Raw genomic sequence first — 22263 nt, forward strand, 5'->3', positions numbered from 1 at the left:
TTTTAGGTTTCTACCACACACGGAGCTTTGCATAAAGCACAAAAAAGTTTGTTCTGGTCTCATTTGAGCAGAGGATCTTCTTCCATCATGTGTCTGTCAGGAGTTTGTAATGAATCTCTGTTCATCCCCTTTATTAGTGAGGTCCAACGTTCTGCCCTTAAATTGGAAGTGATGGTAGAGAATCGCCGCAGTTCTTAGAACTTTCTTCACTTGCAGACCCGTCCGTACGATGCCTCTCTTTGTTTTCTTATTCCCAGCTTTCACGACATTATCATTCCAAAGCCGAGCAACTTAGATATTTTTGGGAGGCAGAGAGCATGGCTAAAAACGCACAAGCTTGTTTTACTAATGACCACGCTTGTTTCAATTCAACAGAGATCAAATTACTTTTGGGAAATACCTGTTCTTCAATATTTAATGTCGCATCAAACCCATGGACTCTCATATTCTGTTCTTGGTATACAAAGCTTTTTTTATTTTGTTCAATTTTTTTTTTTGCTTTTTCTGTTGTAATAATTATGAATCATGGAGTGAGTTTGGCCCAAATGCAGGTTTACCCGCTGCAAAAAGCCTCATAGTGCTTTTTAAATAAAGAGACTAAGAAAACCTTGGTTTACTATTTTACTTGGGCAGGTTTGCATTTTTTTTTTCTTTTAAGAAATGTGCTCAATTAGATTTCAAATGTAAGGAACGAGCAGCAGCAGCAGCTTCTACTGCAGTGTTCAGAGGTTAGAGGGATGAGGGTGGAGTTGTCAGGGAGGCAGAAAGTGTGAAATGTCTGCTGGAGACCCAAAAGCCCTTCATTAGCCACTGATCCTTGTCTTCTGAGTGAGGGGCAGTCATGGGCATCAAAACTCCCTTTTAGTCCCCCTCCCAAAAAAGCAGAGTGAGGGGTTGGATGGTAGCTCCCCCATCCCCTGCAATTTAGCCCTTTGCCATTCATGCAAATTGGGTCCTGACATCTTCGACAGCCTGCCTCTTGTCTTTTTACACATCTTTATTCCAGCCGTTCTCTTTCCATTCATTTTTCTTCTTTGATAAGCTCCCTAATGGATTGCAGATTCCTTTCGTAGATATATTATCATTATTAAACGTATCCCCATTTGTGCAATGGGCGTTTTTTGCAAATACAAATTTGAAAAGTGTGGGTGTGCATTTTTATCCGTACTTTTTTTCACCAACACCTAAAAAAAAAAAAAAACAGTTTGTTACCTAGCTAGTAACATGGAATAAGTTGGTCGTTGTGCAATTGAAATTGGGGGTTTGTTACAGAATATTAGTCAACAAACAATATCTACAGGATGGCACACGGTGTTGGAAGCTTTATGATGTGGGGATGATTTTTTTTCTTCCATCAGGGAAGGATAGCAGCTGGATAGAGTTGATGGGAAGATAGATGGAGCTAAATGCAAGAAAAACCTGAAAATAAAATCTGTTCGAAGCTGCAAAAGACTTGAAACACACAGCCAGAGCTACCATATGATTGTTTCAATGAATGCATGTTCAAGTCTGAGAACGGTCCAGTCAAAGTCCAGCCCTATATGTTACAGAGAATCTTTTGGGAAGACTTCAAAACCAACGTTTGTTCTCCAGCCATGTTGAGCTTGAGTTGTTTGGCGGAGAAGAACGGGCAAACATTTCCTCCTGACGATGCGCAACGGTGGTAGAGATGCTTTAATGTGTTTTTACATCCCAAAAACATTCACAGAACTGAAGGAAAAATATGGGTCCAGACTACGGTGTAGTTGTTATTGTGGGTTAATTGCAGGGATATTTTAGGCTCTTGGCAGAGTTTAAATATATAAAAAGAATAAGCGAGGTACCGTCAATAAATCCACAACCCCTCACTCTCTTATACTTTTGGACCCATTAATCCTCGTTTTGCTCCAGGGGGGGAAAACTGAGAGAGGAGAGTGGCTGTGCGCCAGTCCGTATTTTGGATTTGAAGGCGAAACAGCCTAACTGGTTGTTAAAAACACGTTTTACCTCCAACTCTACACCCTCCGTCCTCTCCACCGTTCCTTTTCGGTCGCCTTTCCCCGTATCCGTGAAAAAGGTGATAGTTATCTCCAACATTCCAGGGATGACACAGAGATATCTGACCGATGGCAGGTTTAGGGGGCTTAGAGAAAGGGCCAGAGAAGGGAGGTACTGTACAAGAGCTGATGAACACCCCCCCCCCCCCACCTACCCACCCACCCACCCTACACACACATGCAAACACACACATTTCACTCCATCCTTCCCTCCACGCCTTCCTTACTGCATGACTGCCTCACTTCCCCACACACAGAAAACAACATCTAATTAAAAGCTCTTATTCCACTTCATTTAAGGGAACACTTAATGATCTGTTGTTTTTTATTTTGGGCAAGGGTGGAAGGGGTGGGGGGGGGGGGAAACCTGACATTACCTCTCATGCAAGATGAATCTCTCAGTTGCAGTCCTCAGGATTCAGATACAGCTGCGTTTCACAAAGATGTTTGTCTCCATTTCTCTAGGATGCGTTTTGAGGAAGAAAAAAAAAGAAAGAAAGAAAAAAAAAGAAAACGGAGAGAAGAGGGTTTTGTTTTCTCTTTCACCTTCAGCCATGTGTCCCGGTGGTAACGGAGGGGGGGCGGCAGACAAGAGGCGGGCGGCAACATCTGAGTTTGGCAGGCAGACTTGCTGAAGGAGAGAGTTTGTTGTAATTGCTCTGACAGGTTTTAAGGCTGTTAATGACTCCGGCCTGAGCGCCACCAATTTGTCAGCATGCTTGCTGTTTACTAAGCTGTTGTTTTATGGTCCAGTGCAAAGGGGGCTGCTGCTTGTTTAAGCACAGATCAGGAAATAATCAGCGTGAAACGCAGGGCGCGGTAGCACCGTGCAAACTGAGACTGCTTTAGAGCCTTGGTCTACTGTATGGATCCGAGCGAGTGCTGCACGCCATATGGCGCGTTCACACCGAGAAACAAAAACCGTCCTGATGGCTTACTTAAATAGAAAAAAAAAAGGATGGTCAAGTATGTTTTATCATTAAAGGGATTAGAGTCTTCTTCCATGAGCATGAAGCATATTGCTAGCATGTGGTTGTAGCAAGAAGGATGGTAATCCTTAGTCAGCATGGAGCAACAGAGGGCTAGCTGTTCCACCAGGGTGAATAGAGCCTCTTTGCATTTGTGCGAGTGTGTACGGGAAGGAGATTGTGTATGTGTCAAAAGCATGTGGTCCCATAGTCGGCAAAGACCCCTCCGTAAATCCAGAGTAAATAAAAGGGGTAACCAGACGGACAAAAGAGGAGCCCCCACTGCTACCCTCATTCGTTGCCATTTGGGGGACTGAATGTGCTAAACGCCGCTTATGTTGGCTGAAAAGTTGAAGAGAAAAAGAGGAAAAAGGGAGGCTCTAAATCCCCCTTCTTCTTTTCTCCTCATTCTCTGCCCGCCGAGCCTGCAGGGATGGAGGTGGTGTAATAGGAGGGTGGAGGGACGGGTCAGAGTGCTGTGCAAAGGTAGAGGATTCATAAAAAAAAAAAAAAAAAAAATAGACTATAGAATCTGCTTCTCCGTCCACTCCTCTTTTACATTAGCCGTGCTTGTGAGTTTTCTTTTCATGGACAGCTTCCACTGTGGCGGGCTGAGTCCACGTCTTTGATACGGGGGAATCCCGGGTTTGAACCTCGGCTGCGTCAGGAAGGGCGTCCGGTGCAAACAGCTTCCCCAAAGTGCCGGTTGTAATGACTTGTTGTGGCGACCCCCGAGTAAGCCAGCAGCCGAAAGGACTTCTTTAGGTGAATGTGCCTAAATACTCTGGCCTGACGGGGGACATGGGTGGAGGGTGTAATAATTACTGACTTTAGCAGCAGCTTTAGTAATCCACTGCTTCTACATCTTTGCTTACTCCGAAACAACCAGGGGAACTTTTTGGAAGTAGAACCTTTAAAATAAAACAAGAAAATCTAAAGTTTGTCAAACAGGTTATCCAGTCTAAGAACTGCATAGACCAGTGACCTGTCCAGGGTGTACCTCACCTCTCACCCAGTGACTGCTGGAGATAGGCACCAGCCCCCCCCCCTGCAACCCTGTACGGATAAGTGGGTATAAACAATGGGTGGATAAACCTTGTAAAGCTCTCTACAGAATCTGATTTCTCTCTAAGTACTTCAAAGAGCGACAAAACAGTTTTCTGCTCTGCCAATATTGTTTGTTTGTTTCAAACCTGCAAGTAAAAGATTCCGTGTTCACCTTAATAATCCAAAGAAAAATAGAAAGTTAAGCAGTCTTAAAATTAAAATGTTTGCTGTTAAAAAAAATATAAAAAAAATATATATTTCTCATAAGCAGCCCAAAGTTACAGAACCTTCACTCTCTACAGATGTGGCAGACGTATCTGTGATAATATAATCCAGCTAAAATAAACTTACAACACAGGGCATTAACTACCTTACAAGACATTATGCCTTACTAATTTAGCCTTTTCTTTTTTTTTAACCCTTTAAAGCCTGTTTCACGTCATTGTGAGGAAATTTTCACATTTTTAAAAAATAAAATCTTTTTTGGTTGCTTCAAAAACATTTTTATATAGGGTGTGTAAAAAAAATAGCATTTTGTTAACTGTGTGTTCAGAATAATACTGACTTTGTTGAAGATGTAGAGGTCTCAGAAATATTTTGCATCAACAACGATACATGTAGGGTTAGTCTGTAGTTGTGCACCACATCTCAATATAGTTTTTTTTTCTGACAAATTAGGCAGAATAAACAGCTGTTATGCCTAATATTTGTGAGGGAAATGCTTAACTGGAGTACCCGGAGAGAACCCACGCATGCACAGGGAGAAGATGCTAACTCCTTGCAGAGAGACTCCAGGTCAGGATTTGAACCCAGGACCTTGTTGTTGCAAGGCACAGTGATTCAATATATCTGTATATTGAGGCCTGAGGTGATGTCGCACAGTCTGAGTGACAGAGCAGTCGTAGATTATTATCTTAAGTGTGAGACTTTGAAAAGATTGCAGATGTTCTTTGTCTTGGTATAATTGGACTCTTCAAAGGAATGAAACACATCAACTTTGATTTAGTGCTTTTAGCTTTCTGCTATTTGCTGTACTCTCATACCCTGTTTAAAAGTATCACCGTGGGTAAACAGCCGACTGGCCGCTTTTCAAAATAAAGGTTTTTGACGCTTTTCTGCTTTCTCTGACATCCTTTTTAAAAACACCTCCCTGATACCAAACTTGGTGTCTTCGTTCCTCATTATCAACCTTCTGCACCGAAACCTTTTTTTTATGTTAGCAGACGACTCGTTCAGTGATTGGAAGAGACCAGATTTTCAGTTTCCAGCCAGGTCAAGCGTAAAATCAGCCAATCGTGTTCACCTGTCAATTTCCCAAAGCATCTTTGGTTATTTCGTAGCCAATCATGGCTAAGTTTAAGCGTAATTTCCAGGAGGAATGTTTTTTTTTTTTTTCTTTTTACTCACGGTCAAATACACCTTGTTTCCACGGTTAACCTAAGCATGGTGTCTTCCCCAGTGGGACGTTAACTCCTGAACATGGAGCATTGGCTCCGGTGCCATTACAACCTCCCTGAAGTCCCCCTTACAGCCTCAGCAAAGGCTGTAGGACACTTTATGCTCTGCGTTTTTTTTGTTTTTTTTTTGCACAAGATTTCCTAAAGCGACCTCAAATGTACCAACATTAGATAAGCAGAGTTGCAATGTGTTTACAGTCCTTTTTCAGCCCGATAATGAGCTCAGCCCTGAGACCAATTTACTCACAAGGAGATATATCTGAATGCATTTTTAATAACCACCCACTGGTGATGAGAGAGGGAATGTATGTGAGCGTATAATGTGCTCCTGGACTTGGGCTTGTTTGTTTGCCAGCGTGCTTATTCATTCTCTCTTACCCTCATTGCGTCCGGTCATTGTCTTCCGCGTTTCGCCTGATTACACTTTCGCGGTCCCTGCGCGTATGAAAATATGCGGAGAAACTTTCATTGCGAGCACTTTAAGTCAAGATCTCGATGGGGTGAGGAAAGGGAGGGAGACGGAGGAAGGAGAAAAAAGGTTGAGGGGAAGAAAGGAAAAGAGGGGAAAGTGGGTGGGTGGGGGTGTGCTGCTGTCTTTTTTTTTTTTTTTTTTTCCCTTCTCCAAGGGCGCTGCTTTTCCAAAAGTGCCTGGGGCTACACTCCAGCACCTCGGCTCCCTTAGGCCTTTCGACTGCCTCCTAATAGCCAACCCCCATCTGTGTCACATGGCCAGATGATGGGACGCTTCCCTCTGCTCTGCCCTGTACTTTTTTCCCCCTTACCCAATTTTTTTTTTTTTCTCAGAGTGCACATCCACACAGGTTAGAATGGCAGAGTTGCCAGGGAACAGTCAGAAGCCATTAGCGTTTGGGACAATTTGCCCTGCAGCGTTCCTTCTCTCGCTCATAAGAAAGGAGTGGGGGTGGATGCAAAGCACCAGCTCTCCTTCAGATGTAATGAGGTTGAGCAAGTTGGATCTTCTTTATTCTATTTCTACTCCTCCTTTATTCCTCCTGCTTCTCTTTTTTTTCTTTTTTCCTTTGTTTTTCTTTTTTTTTTTTCTTTTTCTGTCCACACTTTGTTCTTCTTTATTCTTGCGGCGAAGTAAAAATGTCGGCATATAAATAGAGATTCAAAGACAGCCACTGGAGCCGTACACGGGCTCGCTGCTGTAGAAGTCGGATCTGTGGACGCACGGCAATGTCAGTGTAAGATAGGAAGGGGCTGAAAAGCAGAGGGGAGTCTGGTTTCATCCTCGCGGGCTAGGGCAGGAGGCAGCAAGCATGCTGGGTAATGAAGTGACAGGTCAGTCTGTAAATACGCACGGGTCGCACTGGCCCTGGCCAGGGGGAAGGCTATCACATTGCAGTGAAAATGGAAACGTCAATAAAATTAATCTGCCAGCCTTTTGGCCACTGTGTGGTTCTATTGGATGAGCCTGACTGCTCACAGCGGGAGAGGGATTTGGAGAGCACCTCGAAAATCAACACAAAACCTAGCGGCACACAAACAAACAAACACCGAACGGAGCATAAACATTATCCAGCGAAGCTCAAAAGCAAAGAAACAAAGGCGGGGCGGTTAAAATTCACAGCCCGCCGCTTGTGTTTTTATTGTACGTTTTCGAGGCAAACTGGGGGAGTTGGACTCGGCTTCCGTCTGGGTCGCATTTCTCAGGAAGCCCCTCACAGTCAGGGTAGAGACCAAAGTTTATTGTTTTAGGCTTTCCTGAACAAGGATTCGTACTTAGCCTGGGATTTATGGCATTTGCCCCCTAATGAACGCCCATTCTACAATTACAACACCCGTCGTCTGTGTCCCCATTCCCATATGTCCTTCAGGAGGGCGGTTGCTTCCTTCGCTTCTCGTCGGCACTTCTTTGTTTATCTCTTTCGTGTGGCTCCGAGCTAATGATGTGCAGGAAAAAAAGAAGAAGAAGAAGAAGTAGTTGAGGAAAACATAAAGAAAGACAAAAAAAAAGTTTTACAAAGTGCACAGCCCCCGCTGGCCCTGTGTTCTTCATTTATTTTGCATTTGATTACACCACCAGTCGGATCCTTCTTCTTTCCCCCCTTTTTAATGTTATTAGTTGAAATATTTATGCGAGATTAAGGCTTGTATAGGTGGCTGTGATTGATGCCTCGCCAAAAACAGGAGGACATGTGCGTCTGAATTTTGAGAATGTCAGGGTCCTTCGCTTCCTTAGTGGAGGAGTTTTTCAGATACATAATTTAGATGCCCTCAAGGAAGGCTTTCAAGGCATTCGTGCCCGGGGGCAAGAAAAAAAATAACCATGACTGTTAAAAGTAAATCATTTTTGCTAATGCACAATTAATGCCAGGGAAGAGGAACAAGGAAAAGGCAAGGGACATGGATGGAAACTTCAGCTTGAAGGAGGCGCACGTCCATGTTTTCGTCAAGAAATCAAACGCCGGTGGACATTAATGCAGGGGTAGCCGTCACCGGCCTGTCATGCTAATCTTATGGCTGGATTGAAGGGAAGGCGGGGTCGTTAGGGTGGTGGGGGGGGGGGGGAGAGAATAGGACGATTCCATTATGTGCATCGAACTGCAACAATGAACCTCCTCAAATCACAAATCAGTGCTCGCGCAAGCCCAACTGGATGTTGTAAATTCATGAATCCTTTTTTTTTTTTTTTTTTTTACTGTACATATCTGCATAACTCCATTCTGTCCCCTTTGGCTCTCTTCAAAGGGTGGAGAAAAAAAAATGCTCTGTGTTAAGTCAAGCATGCAAATTTAATTGAATTAATGACATGAGTCCTAGTCTCCACTGTATTTGAAAGCTCCTTGTCCATTTCTTTTCATTTCCCCTTTCCTTCTGGAGAAGTGGAATGAGGAACACAATGTTTCAGTGCCCAACCATAACATTTGAGCCATTAACCCCTATTCCCCTGCCTCGTGCTCTGGGGTATAGAGCAGCTCTGTGTAAACCCTGCTGTCTCTATGCAGGCCTTCATCTAAGGCTATCCTAATCCCCCTACCTCCTCGTCTCCTCAGCACAACACCAGCTTTGCTTGCACCAAATCTTTCGGCCTAAGCGCACTGCATTTTGAATTCCAACATGGGTATCTGTGGTATTTGTCCGTTTATCCATCTTTCATAAACCTTAAACTCAGCTTTGAACCGACTGTACTTCGTCTCTGTTTCGCCCTGTGATGCGGTCTGAAACGTTATTTAACCCCGGGTTTGGTTTCTGCCTAGGAGATGGCTTAGACAACAGCGTTGCATCGCCTGGCACAGGGGACGACGATGATCCGGACAAGGATAAGAAGAGGCAGAAAAAGCGCGGCATTTTCCCCAAGGTGGCCACAAACATCATGAGGGCGTGGCTCTTCCAGCACCTCACGGTAAGCATTTTTTTTTTTAAGGCATACGCTTGCATCAGAGCAACCTCTGCAGAGACACGTGCGTCACATGATAACACGCAGTGGTCACCGGTAGCTGCTGTGGTAAAACGAGTGAAAGGCAGATTTCGACTCTCTGTCAGGAGGGCAACACTGACCTGGTCAATCTCATCAGTCTGGACTGTTTACTTAGCTCAGCCCTGCAATGCAGACACGAGAGCTAGCCAAGTTTGTATGGGGGTCCTGAATAGAATTTAATTTGGGCACCTTCCAGCTACCATCAGCTCCAGTAACATCTCCCTGATATCATACGTGTTTGAACCTATGGGAATTATACACCTAAAATGATACAAGTCATTATTTAAAGCTAGATTTAGATAAATAACTAAAAAATAGCAAACAATATAATACTTGTATCGGCTATGCAACCAAATCTTACCGGCCACATTATTAGCGATACCTCTTTCATAGCAGATCAGCCACCCACATGGGAGCACTATCATGCATTTAGGCTTCTGGACATGGGGAAGAGGATTTGCTTAAGGTCAAATCGAACATCCGAATCAGGGAAGAAAGGGAATTTCAGGGGTTTTAAATAGGGCACGGTTGCTGGTGCAAAATGGGGCTGGTCAGAAGATTTCAGCAAACTACCGATCTACTGGGATTTTCACGCACATCCGTGTTTTCGGGCTTACAGAGAAGGCTTTGAAAAAGAGGAAATATCGGGTGAGCGCCGGTTGCATGGGCAAAAAAAAAAAAAAAAAGCCTTGTTGATGTCAAAGGGGAATGGGCAGGTTGGTTCGAGATGAAAGAAACGCAACGGCAGCTCGCATAGGCACTCGTATGCAAGAGGGTATGCGGAATAGCATCTCTGAATGCACGACGCATCAGGCCTGGGAGCAGATATGCTGCAGGAGAGAGGGAAACACGCCGGGCAGCGCTCCAGTCAGCTAAGAAGAGGGAATGGAGGATAGAACCCACGGAGACTCACTGAAATTGAACACTAACAGGAAAAAAAAGATGACCTGGTTTGATGAGTTTGGATTATTCGGACAGTGGGTCAGGATTTGGAGTGAACATCATGAAGGCAGGGATCCATTCTGCCTTGTATCAACAGTTGAGGCTGCTGGCTGTGATGTAATGGTATGGGGGGTGTTTCCTTGACAGACCTTAAGCCCCTTGGTGCTAATTAAGCATGGTTTAAACACCACAGCCTAGCTGGGTATTGTAGCTGACATGTCCATCCCTTTATAAACACAGTGGGCCCATCTTCTGATGGCTACTTCCAACAGGATAATGCACTGTGTGAGAAATTTCAGATCATCTCAATCTGGCTTCTTGAACATGACACAAGCGTTTCTTGAACTGAGCACCTTTGAGCTTCCACCTTTGGGTGGTGCAAGCTAGTACTAGCAAGGTTTACCTAATAAAGTGGCCAATGAGTGTGTACTGATGGCTCTTGGGATATTATGTTGTTCAACATGTTAAGGATTGTTTAAAGACAGCTTTGCTTTTGCTGTTGTGTTGATATTGTGTTTTGGCTTCCAGAGCTAAGACGTTAACTTTTACTTTTACATTTAGAAATGTGGTTTTGTTAGATGTCTTTGACAGTCATGGTTTTATTGGGCTCCCAACCTGCTAGTGTGTCCGGGCCCTAAAAAGCTGCTAGGGTTGTTCATGCCTTGGGCTGGCTTCAACAACCAACTGTTTGCGCTGGGTTTAAGAAGGTTTTTTTAACAGAAAAATAGAAAAAGGGATGCTTGAACTGCGTAAAGAGAGGGTGCACTAAGTTAATTATTTAAGTATTCGAAAGTAAAGTCTTAATTGGAATACGTTGAAATTCAGTTATGAGTTGGCGGTTTGTCAAACTGATTGACTTGTTGCTGCGCTTATGAGCTTCCTCCGTTTAAACAGTTTAAAACTGCTCACTTCATTACGCTTTGGTTTTAAACGTCATAACTACTAAAACACAATTTCATAGAACAAGACAGTCTGACGTTGACGCCGTTTTTTTTTTTTTTTTGCTTTATCTGCGTGTGCCTTATTAAAAAAGGGGGGGGGGGGGGTGCGCTACATGTCCTCTCACCCTTGCTAATGTCAGGACATTATCAGAACATCAGGCTGTATTGATTTTGCAACACAGGTCAGATTTCAGAAGGAGGTGGCCGCGGCGGGACACAAAAGCTGCCTGAGCTTGTAACTCTCTGCCGCAGAGGAGGAGCGACAATGTAGATGGAGGGGGGGGCAAAGTGAAAGAAGGGGGTGGGGGGTAGTAAGGGAGTCTTACTATAGAGCTGGGGGTCTCCCAGATCATCCTTGCATTAAAGAGGGTCAGGTGCCCCCTGTCCACTGTGTAGAACCCCCTACCCCTTCACCAAAGTGCCCACTCCCAGCTGAAAGCCCCCTCTACCCTGATTACCTAACCAAAAGCCCAAGTAATAAGCGGCCAGCAAATACAGCCTAATTGAAAGGGCTGTAAATCCATTACATATTGGTCAGGGATAATCAGGAGTGCTTTAATCACTTTTATCTATTCAGGAGCAGTGAAGCTGCAACAGCAAAGCCCTGAGCCTCGCAGGCCTTAGCGGCTCCACCACGCCAGTCTGCACGCTTATTATTCTCATCATTATCAAAATGACTTCACAGCTGTTCACAGCGCCGTCGCTCCCTGACGGGGAGAGCTTCTCACCGAGCTGTGCGCAGATCAGGCTTCGTTCACACACCGAGGGCCAGATTGACGCAAGACTTTTTTTTTTTTTGTTTGTTTGTAGTACGTGCTTTTTTGTGTGGAGCGACTCTTTCTGCTGTTGTTTTGTCCTTTGTTTGTGGTTGAGGGGGATAAGAAAAAAAAAACACTTTTTGGATGCACAACATGCTTAATAACGTCTGAAAGATTAGCATTTTCTCTTTTCAAAGACAGATTTCTCTTAAAATGTGTTTAAACTCAAAAAGGTGGTCGGCAACGGCAAAGGGGGAAGCCCAGAGAAGGCCGCATCTTTCAGAGACCCTTTTAATTCAGACCAAGCAAAGCTTTCAAGACCCTCCTTTGCTCTGTCCTCGCCCCTTTATCGCATCCCCTTGCTTGTGGATGTTCTCCAATCTTTATTTGTTTCTTTTGTGCAAAGCCCGGGCCAGTCTTGTACAAATAATAATCCCTCCCTTTTAACCTGCCTTTATTTCTATGCTAAGGAAGAGGACTAATTGAATTATCCCCCTTCTCTTCTCACCATCACCATCCATTTCTCCCACCCATAAACTCTTACTCACCACACACACACACACACACGCATGCACCCCGTGCACACACACCCATTAACCCTTCGCCTTTCTTTTAATTTGTTAAGCAAATGTATTTGCAATAGCTGGATGCGTTTCTCCAAGGGTGAATTCTTGGGGACTTTGGCCCCTGAATGGCCTATAGCGGCATTCTGCCATTCACGCATTCATTAACTGAGGGGTGAGGAGTGAAAGGAGCGGCCTTGAATTTTCTCAAAAACTGAGGGGGCCAGCATGAAGCTCCTCTTCCATGAGCCACAGGGGTCTCCCTACATATGTTCTCAACATCCAGCCATTGTCACATCTTCTGAAAGGCTCAAAAGAACAGGACCCCCCCCACCCCCCTTAACACACACACACACACACACACGCACACACACATGCACACAAAAACAACACGGGCCAATAGTAACAACTGTTGAGCTTTTAGATTCAGTATAACAAAATTGCCCTCACCCTCTGCCCTCCCACTCTTCGTCCAAAGCTTCTCTCTCTCTCTCTCTCTCTCTCTCTCTCTCTCTCTCTCTCTCTCTCTCTCTCTCTCTCTCTCTCTCTCTCGGGAGAACCTGCAAGGTTGCTTTGGTCACGGCAGTCAAATCCAACGGATAAACACATTGCAGTTCATGTTTGCCATCAGTCCTCCATCAGTCCTCCATCAGTCCCCAGTGTTGCAGCTGTAAAGTACAGTTTTCTGCGCCATATTGACTCCTCAAAACACGAAAAGACCACAGAGAGGCTACGGTACCCCTGACCTCTTTTCATATTGGGGGCACATGCCCTCGGGAGCGAGAACGCTGGCAACCTTAAATGCCCCACATGTAATTGGCCAAGGGTTGGACAGATCAGCTGGCCCTGGCTGGCACAAGAGGGTCGGATTGTCTCTCCACTTCCTTCTTGTATTCTACCTCCTGCTCTGACTCTCTAATGCGCCCCCCCCCTCCCTCCCTTCTCCCTTTTCTCTCTCTCTCCATGAGTTTCTGGATGTCTTCCAGCCACATTTGGGGAAGGGAAATCCCAGACTGTTGGAATAAGCTTTTCAATACTACGGGGAGATTATGTTATCAGAAAGGTAAACTTCACTGTTAGGGGTAACATGTTCCGCACCACTGCAATGGCATATGGGCCAAAAGGGCACTGGATGGGCGGATAGTGGGAGTGTAAGCTGGAAAATAAGATAAAGAAAGTGGAAGATTTGAAAAAGTGATGCTCATGCTAAAGTAAACTTAAATTTTTTACAATTAGCCCCATGGCGCCCTTGGCCTTTCCTTCCCACTCACCCCCTGCTAGCCCTCATTCACCCCTGCAAAGACAAAGGTCGGCTCCGCAAAGAAAACAGGAAGCACTCTGATACAAAGAAACCAATCTGAGCTCCCGCTCCTGTCTTTTCGACTCGTGTAAACCCTCAAACACCTGTGAAAATAAATATAGGAGCACGGGAGAAAGCGTGACTGCTTAAAAAAGTTTCTTTTTTTCTGTACTGTAAGGAAGCGGGTGAGGACTGCGCAACAGTGGAAGAGTGGTCAGTGTGAGGAGCGAGTACGTCGCCCTCTCAAACATCAAGCGTCTCAGGTTCTGTGCCGAGACACCCTTTGGCCCGGGTGTTTGGGGAAATGCTGTTAAGCTGCTAAGCCAGGTGTATTGGTCCCCTGGGCTCCTTGAAAAGGGAAGTGATATATCCTTTGGTAATTTAGAGTGTCTTTGGGCTGTGAAGTAGAACCAAACGCACAGATGATAACATTTAAGGGTGGAATTCAGAGGCATTTTAGTGTACTTATTTATCTGAAAGCTCGACGCGCTGCCTTAAGTGTGAGCGTTTGAAGCGGCTTGACTCTTGAACTGTGTTTTTACTGAGCTTATGAAGTAAAAAGTGGCCATGATCATGCTCCGAACTTCTTGCAGAGCTCAAAAACACCAGTGCAGCAACATGAATCCTGAACCCCAACCCTATAAGCAAAAGCATGCGATCCCAAAAAGTGGGCACCTTTGAGGAGTCGAGTGCATTGTGCGGCAAACATCATTAGATACACTACTGCCAGTACCCCCCCCCCCCCCCCACACACACACACACACACACTAACAGCCCAAGCCCAACATAGCATTAGTCTCCATGACAACAGGGTGTCATCGTCAGGTCGAGCCCTCCTGTGGGAGCTGCTCTCACTGCCACCCTTTATAGGCGCACATAAAAGAGCCGGCAAGGGTCATTCACAAGACATGGGCACAGGCAAGGCCAAAACCCTGGCAACGGATGTTTGCTCCATGCGATAAACAGGGGTGCAAGTCCATGCCCTTAAAAATAAACAGTAGAGGGTATGTTGTTTGTGTAGACTAAACAGTCAGCCCTGTTGTGTCCCGTTTTTTATTATTAATATTACTTTTTTTTGGTTTAAGCTCCTCTAGTCCTGCTAATCCTTATGAGCTGTCCCAATACGAGCAGTCCCTAACCCGAACTGGTGGAGAAACACCAACGCAAACAGTCTGAAGAACACAACTTTATTTTTGCAGAACACAACTCATACATGCATACATATCTATATAGATATAGATATGTATGCATGTATGTATGACACCTTTTAGCTGTCATACATACATGCATACATATCTATATCTATATCTATCTCTCTCTCTCTCTCTCTCTCTCTCTCTATATATATATATATATATATATATATATATATATATATATAGATATAGATAGATAGATAGATAGATAGATAGATAGATAGATAGATAGATAGATAGATAGATAGATAGATAGATATATATAGAGAGTTTTTGTTCTTCTTTTGAATGTGCATAATGGAACATTTTATTTTCTATATAAATAAATTCCTATTTTTTTCTTCTAATCTTGTGCAATTACATTTGTTTCAAGACTTTTTTTTTTTAAGAGAAAAACAAAATGACTATTTAAAGCCATCAGCTTAGAAAATAACATACTCTAGCCTTTACTTCTGTGATTGAGATTCAGTTTGCTTTTCCACCTCCTTAGGTTGTTTTGAGTTTGGATGAAGGGAGTTCGGAGACAAAGGAGAGGCAGGGAGTGGGTTTAGGGATAAGAGCAGGCATGGGGAGGGGGTAAAGAGGGGGCTCCTAAGGGTCAGAGAGGTGGGAGCCTGGAGGAGGCCCACACACTAATCTGTCATGTGCTTGTTTGCCTCAGGAGCCCAAAAGTCAGTTCTCCAGTCACCCGTAGCAACCCAGGCGACGGTTTGGTTCACCGCCGCTATCCAAATGTGTGATTAACAGTGGAAGATGTAGGGGAAAAAGAGTCATCACATGCCTTTTGTGGGTGCTTTGTGAGTGTTTGCAAAACAGATGTTAGAGACAATTTGACATAGTTTGGTGATGTTTATCGCCGAAGTCATTGAAAGTCACTGCTAATGAGAGATGAGGAGACCTTTGAGGAAGTTAGGGCTTGGTGCGCACCTATTGTCTGGTCGCTGTGTTCTTATGTCGGCTGCTTGGCGACCCTGGAAAACGGAGACAGCAGCCACCTCTATCTGCCATCTGTTCGTCCCCCTGTCAGGCCAACGCCACGGACCCTCAAAAAGAGAGCTTCTCCACAGCAAACACAGCGGTGGAACAACGATTCAGTTTAGATGAGAACTCATTTGCCGCCTGAAGTTGCACGTGAAGAGGACAAAGCAGGAAAGAAGACGGGATCTTTTGTTTCTTTCTAAGGCGCACACATCGGATATGAACTGCATCAAGTTTGTTGCAGCTGCAAACCAGTGGCTTATTCTGCTCCTTTAATCTTTTGTACCATGGACATTTTGGTTGTTTTGTGACAGACTGTTTTTGGCCATGAAATGCTGCCGTCTTCTGCGACCATGTGTCGGTTTATATCTGCCGGGGAGATGTTTTTTAAACCGACGATTTTAAACAATTTTCCATGTTGTACTTATAGTCTACTGTAAGGTAAATTGGTTAGAGGGCTTTAAGTATTTGGCATTACGCTTTGGTCGGGGGTTCTAGTCATATTTTATATAAATGAACCGTTAGAACCACAATCAGACTAGAGTATAATAGTATAATAGAATAGAGTGTAATACAGGGTTTTTGGATAATACACAATTCAACTAGATTACATGTGAAATACTTAAGTACAATGGAAAGATTAAATCATACATTAAGGTTTAAATATATATAGCTGTAAAACGGATTGTTTACAGGCATAAAATGAAAGTGGGTCGCAAATGGATGGGAAGGCGGCGCTAAGAAATGTGGGTTTGAATTAGCAAACAGGCGAATTGACCTGGAGCCTATGAGTGCATTACAGCTCTATTACCGTTTACAGTGTGTTTTTGGCATCTATCGTAGTTTTTCCAGAGATTTAATGCTGCATTTGGATGTAATAAGCTCTAATTCGTTTCTTGCTTTGACACCAGACCTTTACACTTTGCCCCCTAATCCAGATCTGTCACAGTTCCACTTCAAAGCCAACTCCCCCAACATGGAATCTGCTCACATGTAAAGCACGCCGCATTAACACTGCATACAGCACGCAATTGGTGTGAGAAAGTGCTTACATGCTGCCATTTATTAGGTTGGTTTGCTTTCATTTTTTTCCCCCTTTATCTTTATTCTCATAGGTTTACTTATGGAAAATTAGAAGCCTGCTGTGTTGTGTTTGTAAATGCAGGGATACGTGCACATCCCAGCTACTTCTCATGTTTCCTCTAATTTCCATCCCTGCCTGTTAATTTTCATTCCTGCTGTTTGCATCTTAATGCAGGTTGTTTAATGAAGTAGCAGAGATGAGTGTTTTCGTTCAGGGACTGTTTACAACATATTCCCACTGCAAGGAGGTGATTAACCCATGTGGAAATCCACAGTGTTTGCAAAAAGGAAAAGAACAAAAAAAAAAAAACCCTGTGCAACAGTCCAGCGCGACAACAATGCAGAAAACCAGGACATTACTCAAATCGCTTCCTGAAATGTGATGCAATATGCATGCCTTTAAATAATGTGACTGGAGTTTGGTTGACCTCATTGAAGAGCCGGAGCACAGCATGAGTTTGACTTACCCCTGCAGAGGTGACTGCACATGCCCTGACCACGGCAGACAGCAAACGGAGCATGGCCTGTTGAAGGCAGTCAGATTTATAAACTCACTGCTCAGAAGAGAGAAAGACTCTTGAGAATACACATGCATAAAGCAGACAAGGCTTTTTTTTTTTTAAAAGGCCTATGCTGCCAGACCCCAGTTTGGGATCATTCCCCCTCTCCTTTAGTAATCTCAGTTTCTTGTTTAGTCGTCGCTCTCCAATCTAACTTCTACACTGGTCTGCAAAAGTATTTACACAGCTTGAACTTTTGCACACTTTGCCGCCTTACAAACATCCAATTCAATGTATTTTCTGGGAAGCACACCATTGGAATTGAAAGAGATTATTACTTTCGCTTTTTTCTTATTAAAACCTTCCTAAGAAGAAACAAAAAAATGTTTGGCATGCATTTGATTTCAGCCTCCTCTTTGTCGACATTAAGCATCTGTAGTCAGTTTCATCCATCTTTCCTTCAACCGTAACCGGCTTCTTTCCTGATGATGATGATGATGATGCCAATACTTTTAATAGAGGGGGCTGTGTTACAAGGGTTATGTGCAGCGTTCGTTTTCCACTGTTAGCTTTCTGCGTGCCAAAAAGTTCAGTTTTAGTCTATGAAAATGTTCAAAGGGTATGAATATATATATATATATATATATATATATATATATATATATATTTATATATATATATATATATATATGGCCAGGCACTATAGTCCATCATACCTGAGCTGACTATGACGCATAGGATAGAATAGGGCTGTTTGTAATAAGGGGCCTTATATGCTATTCTTTGATGGCATAGTATATGTGCTTAAGATGGTGGTTTTTGATTCTCTGTTGCTTTCCCCTTTTAAACTTTTGTGGGTTATCTTACTCATAACAAAACATAGAAGAGGATTTGGGTTTCACATGTTAAAGCCAGTTCCCTTGAATTACTTCTAACCTATTCTTGGTTTGTGCCCTGAGGAGCAGTCTCATTGCTCCCATGATAGATTATGGGGCAGTGGCAGGAGCTGTTCCAGCGGTGGCTGTTGCTGTTGCTGCTGCTGCTGCTGTTTGCAGGGTACCATGGAGGCCAATGAGATTCTGCTGCAGGCTTCCAAACAGCCTCAGCACCGCTTTGATATTCATCTCACACCAAGAGGAGGAAAATGCAGAAGGGAAAAGGAGCAGCCGACATGGAAACAGCAAACTGGGCTAAACTGGGGAGGGAGGAAAGGGGAGACAAAAGGTTGAAGGATGGAGGCACAGAGACAAAATCAAAAACAGACTATATGTTTCTCTGTCTGGTTTGTCATGGGACCTCATAGCCGAACCAAATCCCACTTCTGCCATTTTGCGCAATTTTCTCTTTCCCCTCCTTTTCTGATTCTTCTCAAATGCATGCTTTTGTTTTTACCCGGCACTCAGTCCAGAGCAGGCAGTGGGATTCCTACACAGTAGGGTCCTTATAACTGGGAGCCATGTCTCTTGTTCTCTTCCCCCCTCTCTCCCACACTTCCTCACCTTTCAATTTTCCCCATTGATGTCTTTTGTCTCTATATTCCTCTGAACATAAGGACTATTTTTTTTTTAGGTAAGAGACCAGTCCACATCAAGGAGTGAGACAGAGCAGGTCAATTTGCTGCTCCTTTACCCGCCTTTTGCCCTCCCCCAGGACTCTGCCTGATAAACAGACATTTATCCGGAATACTTCAGCATTTTAATCAAGCACACAAATGGTGCTTTGCAAACGTATTCATATCCCTTAAACCTTTTCTCAACATACCACGTCATAACCATAGACTTCATTGTTATGTATTGGGATTTTTATGTGATAGACCAACACAGAGTACTGGGTAAAAAATTAAGGAAACTGATACATGATGTTCAAAATTGTTTATAAATAAAGATGTTAAAATCACTGCCAATATTTAGATTCATACGCCACTACTCTGATATTCTTGTATTAAATCAAATGCAAAGCAAAGGCATCGTTAGGTTGCCCAATTTGTAAACAGAATACCGCCTCGTGAAAGGTACTCCGTGTTGAGGAGAAGTTAAGAGTCAGGTTGTAAATCAGTTTTTGATCACACAGCTCAGATGGGATAATTTATTGACAGGACAACGTGAAGTGGTGCAATGCACAATGGATTGGTTTTGATCCAAGAATATTCATGTTTTAGAATGGCCTAGTCAAAGTTCCGATCTAAATCCAATTAGAAATCTTTGACAAGACTTGAAAATTGATGTTTACTTATGCTTGACAACCAATATCACTGAGTTTATGCTTTTCTGCAGAGAAGAATCATCAACAACCTACATCTCTAGACCTGCACATAACATTTTAAAGATTGTATTTTGTTAAAAAAAAAAAGAAAGAAAAGAAAACCATCATCATTTCTGCTGCCACATTTTAATCATGCTTCTTTTTCTGGACAGTTCACCACAATGAAATTCATAAAAATAAAATGTAGTTTGTGGTTGTAAAGTGATAAAATGAAAAGAAAAAAAAACATGTGTTTTAGTGTCTTTTTCCATTTAGAGATCTTTTCAGACTTCTCGTTCTCGCTATAACCACATGCCGCCTTGCACCATGCTAAGCTATACAAATGAGCATGTCTGATGGATCAGGGAGCTGTAAAGCAAAAATAGGTTTTCTTTTCACCGATAAGAACATACAGATGGATAGGGGAAGAGGGCAACCAATCAAGAATCAAATAAAGATGAAAAATAAATATATAAACCCAAAATCTGAACAAAGCAGGTCTTGGCTCAAGATGTGAATCTCTGAATATTGATTGTGGGCAAAGCTGGATCCCCCAATATCCCCAAGGCTGCGGCATCTGACAAACAAAGCACCTCTGTAAAGCCCATAAACCAGCTTGTACAATTATTTAGATAAAGAGGGCGACAACAGCACGGCATGCCTCCCAATGCAGAACCTCCTCCTTCTTTCTCATCCTCCTCCTCTACTGCTCTCCCTCTCTCTCATGCGACACGAAGATGAAGAAATACAGGATAAAAAATGTGGGTGGGAGCAAGTGTTTAATTAGCTACACATTTTTGAATCTTCCTTAATGTTCATTACTGAAACCAGGGGCAATTACAAGTTCAAAGGAGTTTAGGGCACCCGCAGCCCGCATAATCAGTCACAAATTAAGCGCTGCTCATTTGTCATAGCCCAGCATGCACACAGCTACACACATGCATGCGTGGAGTCAGAGTTGAGTCATCGGAAGGCTGACAGGCATCAATTTTCATACAGGCACAAATCTCGGCTTCCCCAAGGCACCAAGTTAGGCGGCTCAATCCTCTTACGCTCCGATGCTTTGTTTCCGTCTGACAACGGCAAACACCACTGACACCTTCACCTTAGCTTGCGTCCACATTATACCGTACCCTTCTTGGATTCATCCTCTTATAAGTGTCCTGTTTGCACTCCCAATCCCTGCCACCACCTGCCCTCGCCTGTCCCGGCGTGGCAGCTTTTCTTTTAAACCTTCCATCTTCCCTGTGTCTGTCCCTCCCTCCTCGCCTGGCCATGCTTCTGCAACACGTGAAACGGCTGTGTTTCATGTCTGCTCCCCCCCCCCACCTCACCCCCCACCCCACCCCGGATGTGTATCTCGGTTACCTCAGGGGCAAGGTCGCACTGGCTAATCCTGTCTTCAGGTGGCTGTTTAGCACACTGAGAGGAGAGCTCGCAAAAACCGGAGGTGAGCTCCTGTTACAGGACTCCTTGACCAGAGGTCAGCCGCAACACTGTCGGAATACACAGAGACATGCACACACGTCCCGGCTGACTGGCACATGCATATGCACGACGCCGAAGCACACCGGGCCCGCTTATCTGCGGCAGCCGGCTCATTCCCTGTCTCCCGTTCCTTGTTCTTCTTTAGAGGACCACTGTACCACTTCGAGTTTCGTCTTTCAGCATCTTCTCCCATTGCCGGGTCAGTGTGAGTCTTGTCCACATTAGGATTCCTCGATATGATCTCCATGAAGTTTTGCTCCGGTGCCCATGCGTTGCCTGTCCAGCCCGGCACCTTTATTGTTTGAGCCGCTCTCACAAAAGGGGACACAGCTGGGTCTCTGGTGGATTGAATGGGGCCCTATCATGTGTGCTTCAGCCTCAGCACAGAGGCAGAGGGAAAAATCATTTTTCACCGGGGGGAACGACATCCATCTCTGCAGCCAAATGCTGGCTGTTTCATTAAGTAGCCCATCCAGGCAGACAGATGTGTTCGCCGCACAGCCATGTTTGCCTATGCAAGAGCGTGTATTAACCCACAATCCTTTGAGGGAGATTAATAGGCTACCGGCCCCTTTTCATTGATTATCTTCATGCCATTTTCCTCCTCTTTTCCTTGGCTAGATATTAAAAAGTAATGAAGCCTATTGAAAATGAGAACCAAGAGTCTCTTCACGGATCATTTCAGGTTTTTTTGAGCTCAAACACAGAGGGATGTCTTTAAGGCACAGTATGAGTCGAATTAAGAAAATAAATGCAGAGAGCAGCGTTAAGGGAAAAAAGCTCAACTGTAAAAAAAAGATGTGTGCTTAAGGAACGACAACTCCGCTTTGACACATGGAGCGGAGATGTGGCAGATGTTAGCAATTCCGCAACATAGCCCAGCATTCCTGGTGCTGGAATCATGTCCTAATTGCTGTAATGGAGGTCGTAAGCGCAAACAGTAATGGAGTTGAGAGGATACGTTCCTGGCCATCTGATTCAGGGGGCTGCTTGGCAGATCCGCTACAAGACGGCCACTGGAGATTTGTGAAAAAGGTGACATTTTCAGTCACTTGCAGGTTTTATAACAAATATGTAAATGTCTAATATAATTTCTAGTGTTGTGACAAACGATTAAAAAAGGATAAATGCCCTTTGTTAAATGTAATGGTCAAATCAGACAACAGTTTGATCACACAAGGCACCATTCATTCAGACTATAGTGTTTTTTCTTTTGATACTTTATGCTTTTTAAACCAACTATAAAATCAGTGACATGGAGCTCAGAGCACGTTATATTTTGAGGCTTTTATTTTGAAGGTTTACAGGAAACCTGGGACT

General features: G+C 43.9%; 1 protein-coding gene across 8 annotated transcripts in view; it reads left to right on the top strand.

Annotated features, from left to right (window-relative positions):
- Window positions 1-22263, top strand: part of meis2a (Meis homeobox 2a) — a 102066-nt gene that overhangs the window by 32228 nt on the left and 47575 nt on the right. For 7 of the 8 annotated variants that reach the window (XM_012861580.3, XM_012861581.3, XM_036150404.1 and 4 more), the window contains exon 8: window positions 8733-8878. In XM_012861580.3, the coding sequence (XP_012717034.1) occupies window positions 8733-8878 (146 nt within the window). The remainder of the gene's footprint in view (window positions 1-8732; window positions 8879-22263) is intronic. The other variant, XM_036150402.1, reaches the window with a different exon arrangement.

This window comes from Fundulus heteroclitus, chromosome 19, assembly GCF_011125445.2.
Source record: "Fundulus heteroclitus isolate FHET01 chromosome 19, MU-UCD_Fhet_4.1, whole genome shotgun sequence".
Classification (NCBI taxonomy): domain Eukaryota; kingdom Metazoa; phylum Chordata; class Actinopteri; order Cyprinodontiformes; family Fundulidae; genus Fundulus; species Fundulus heteroclitus.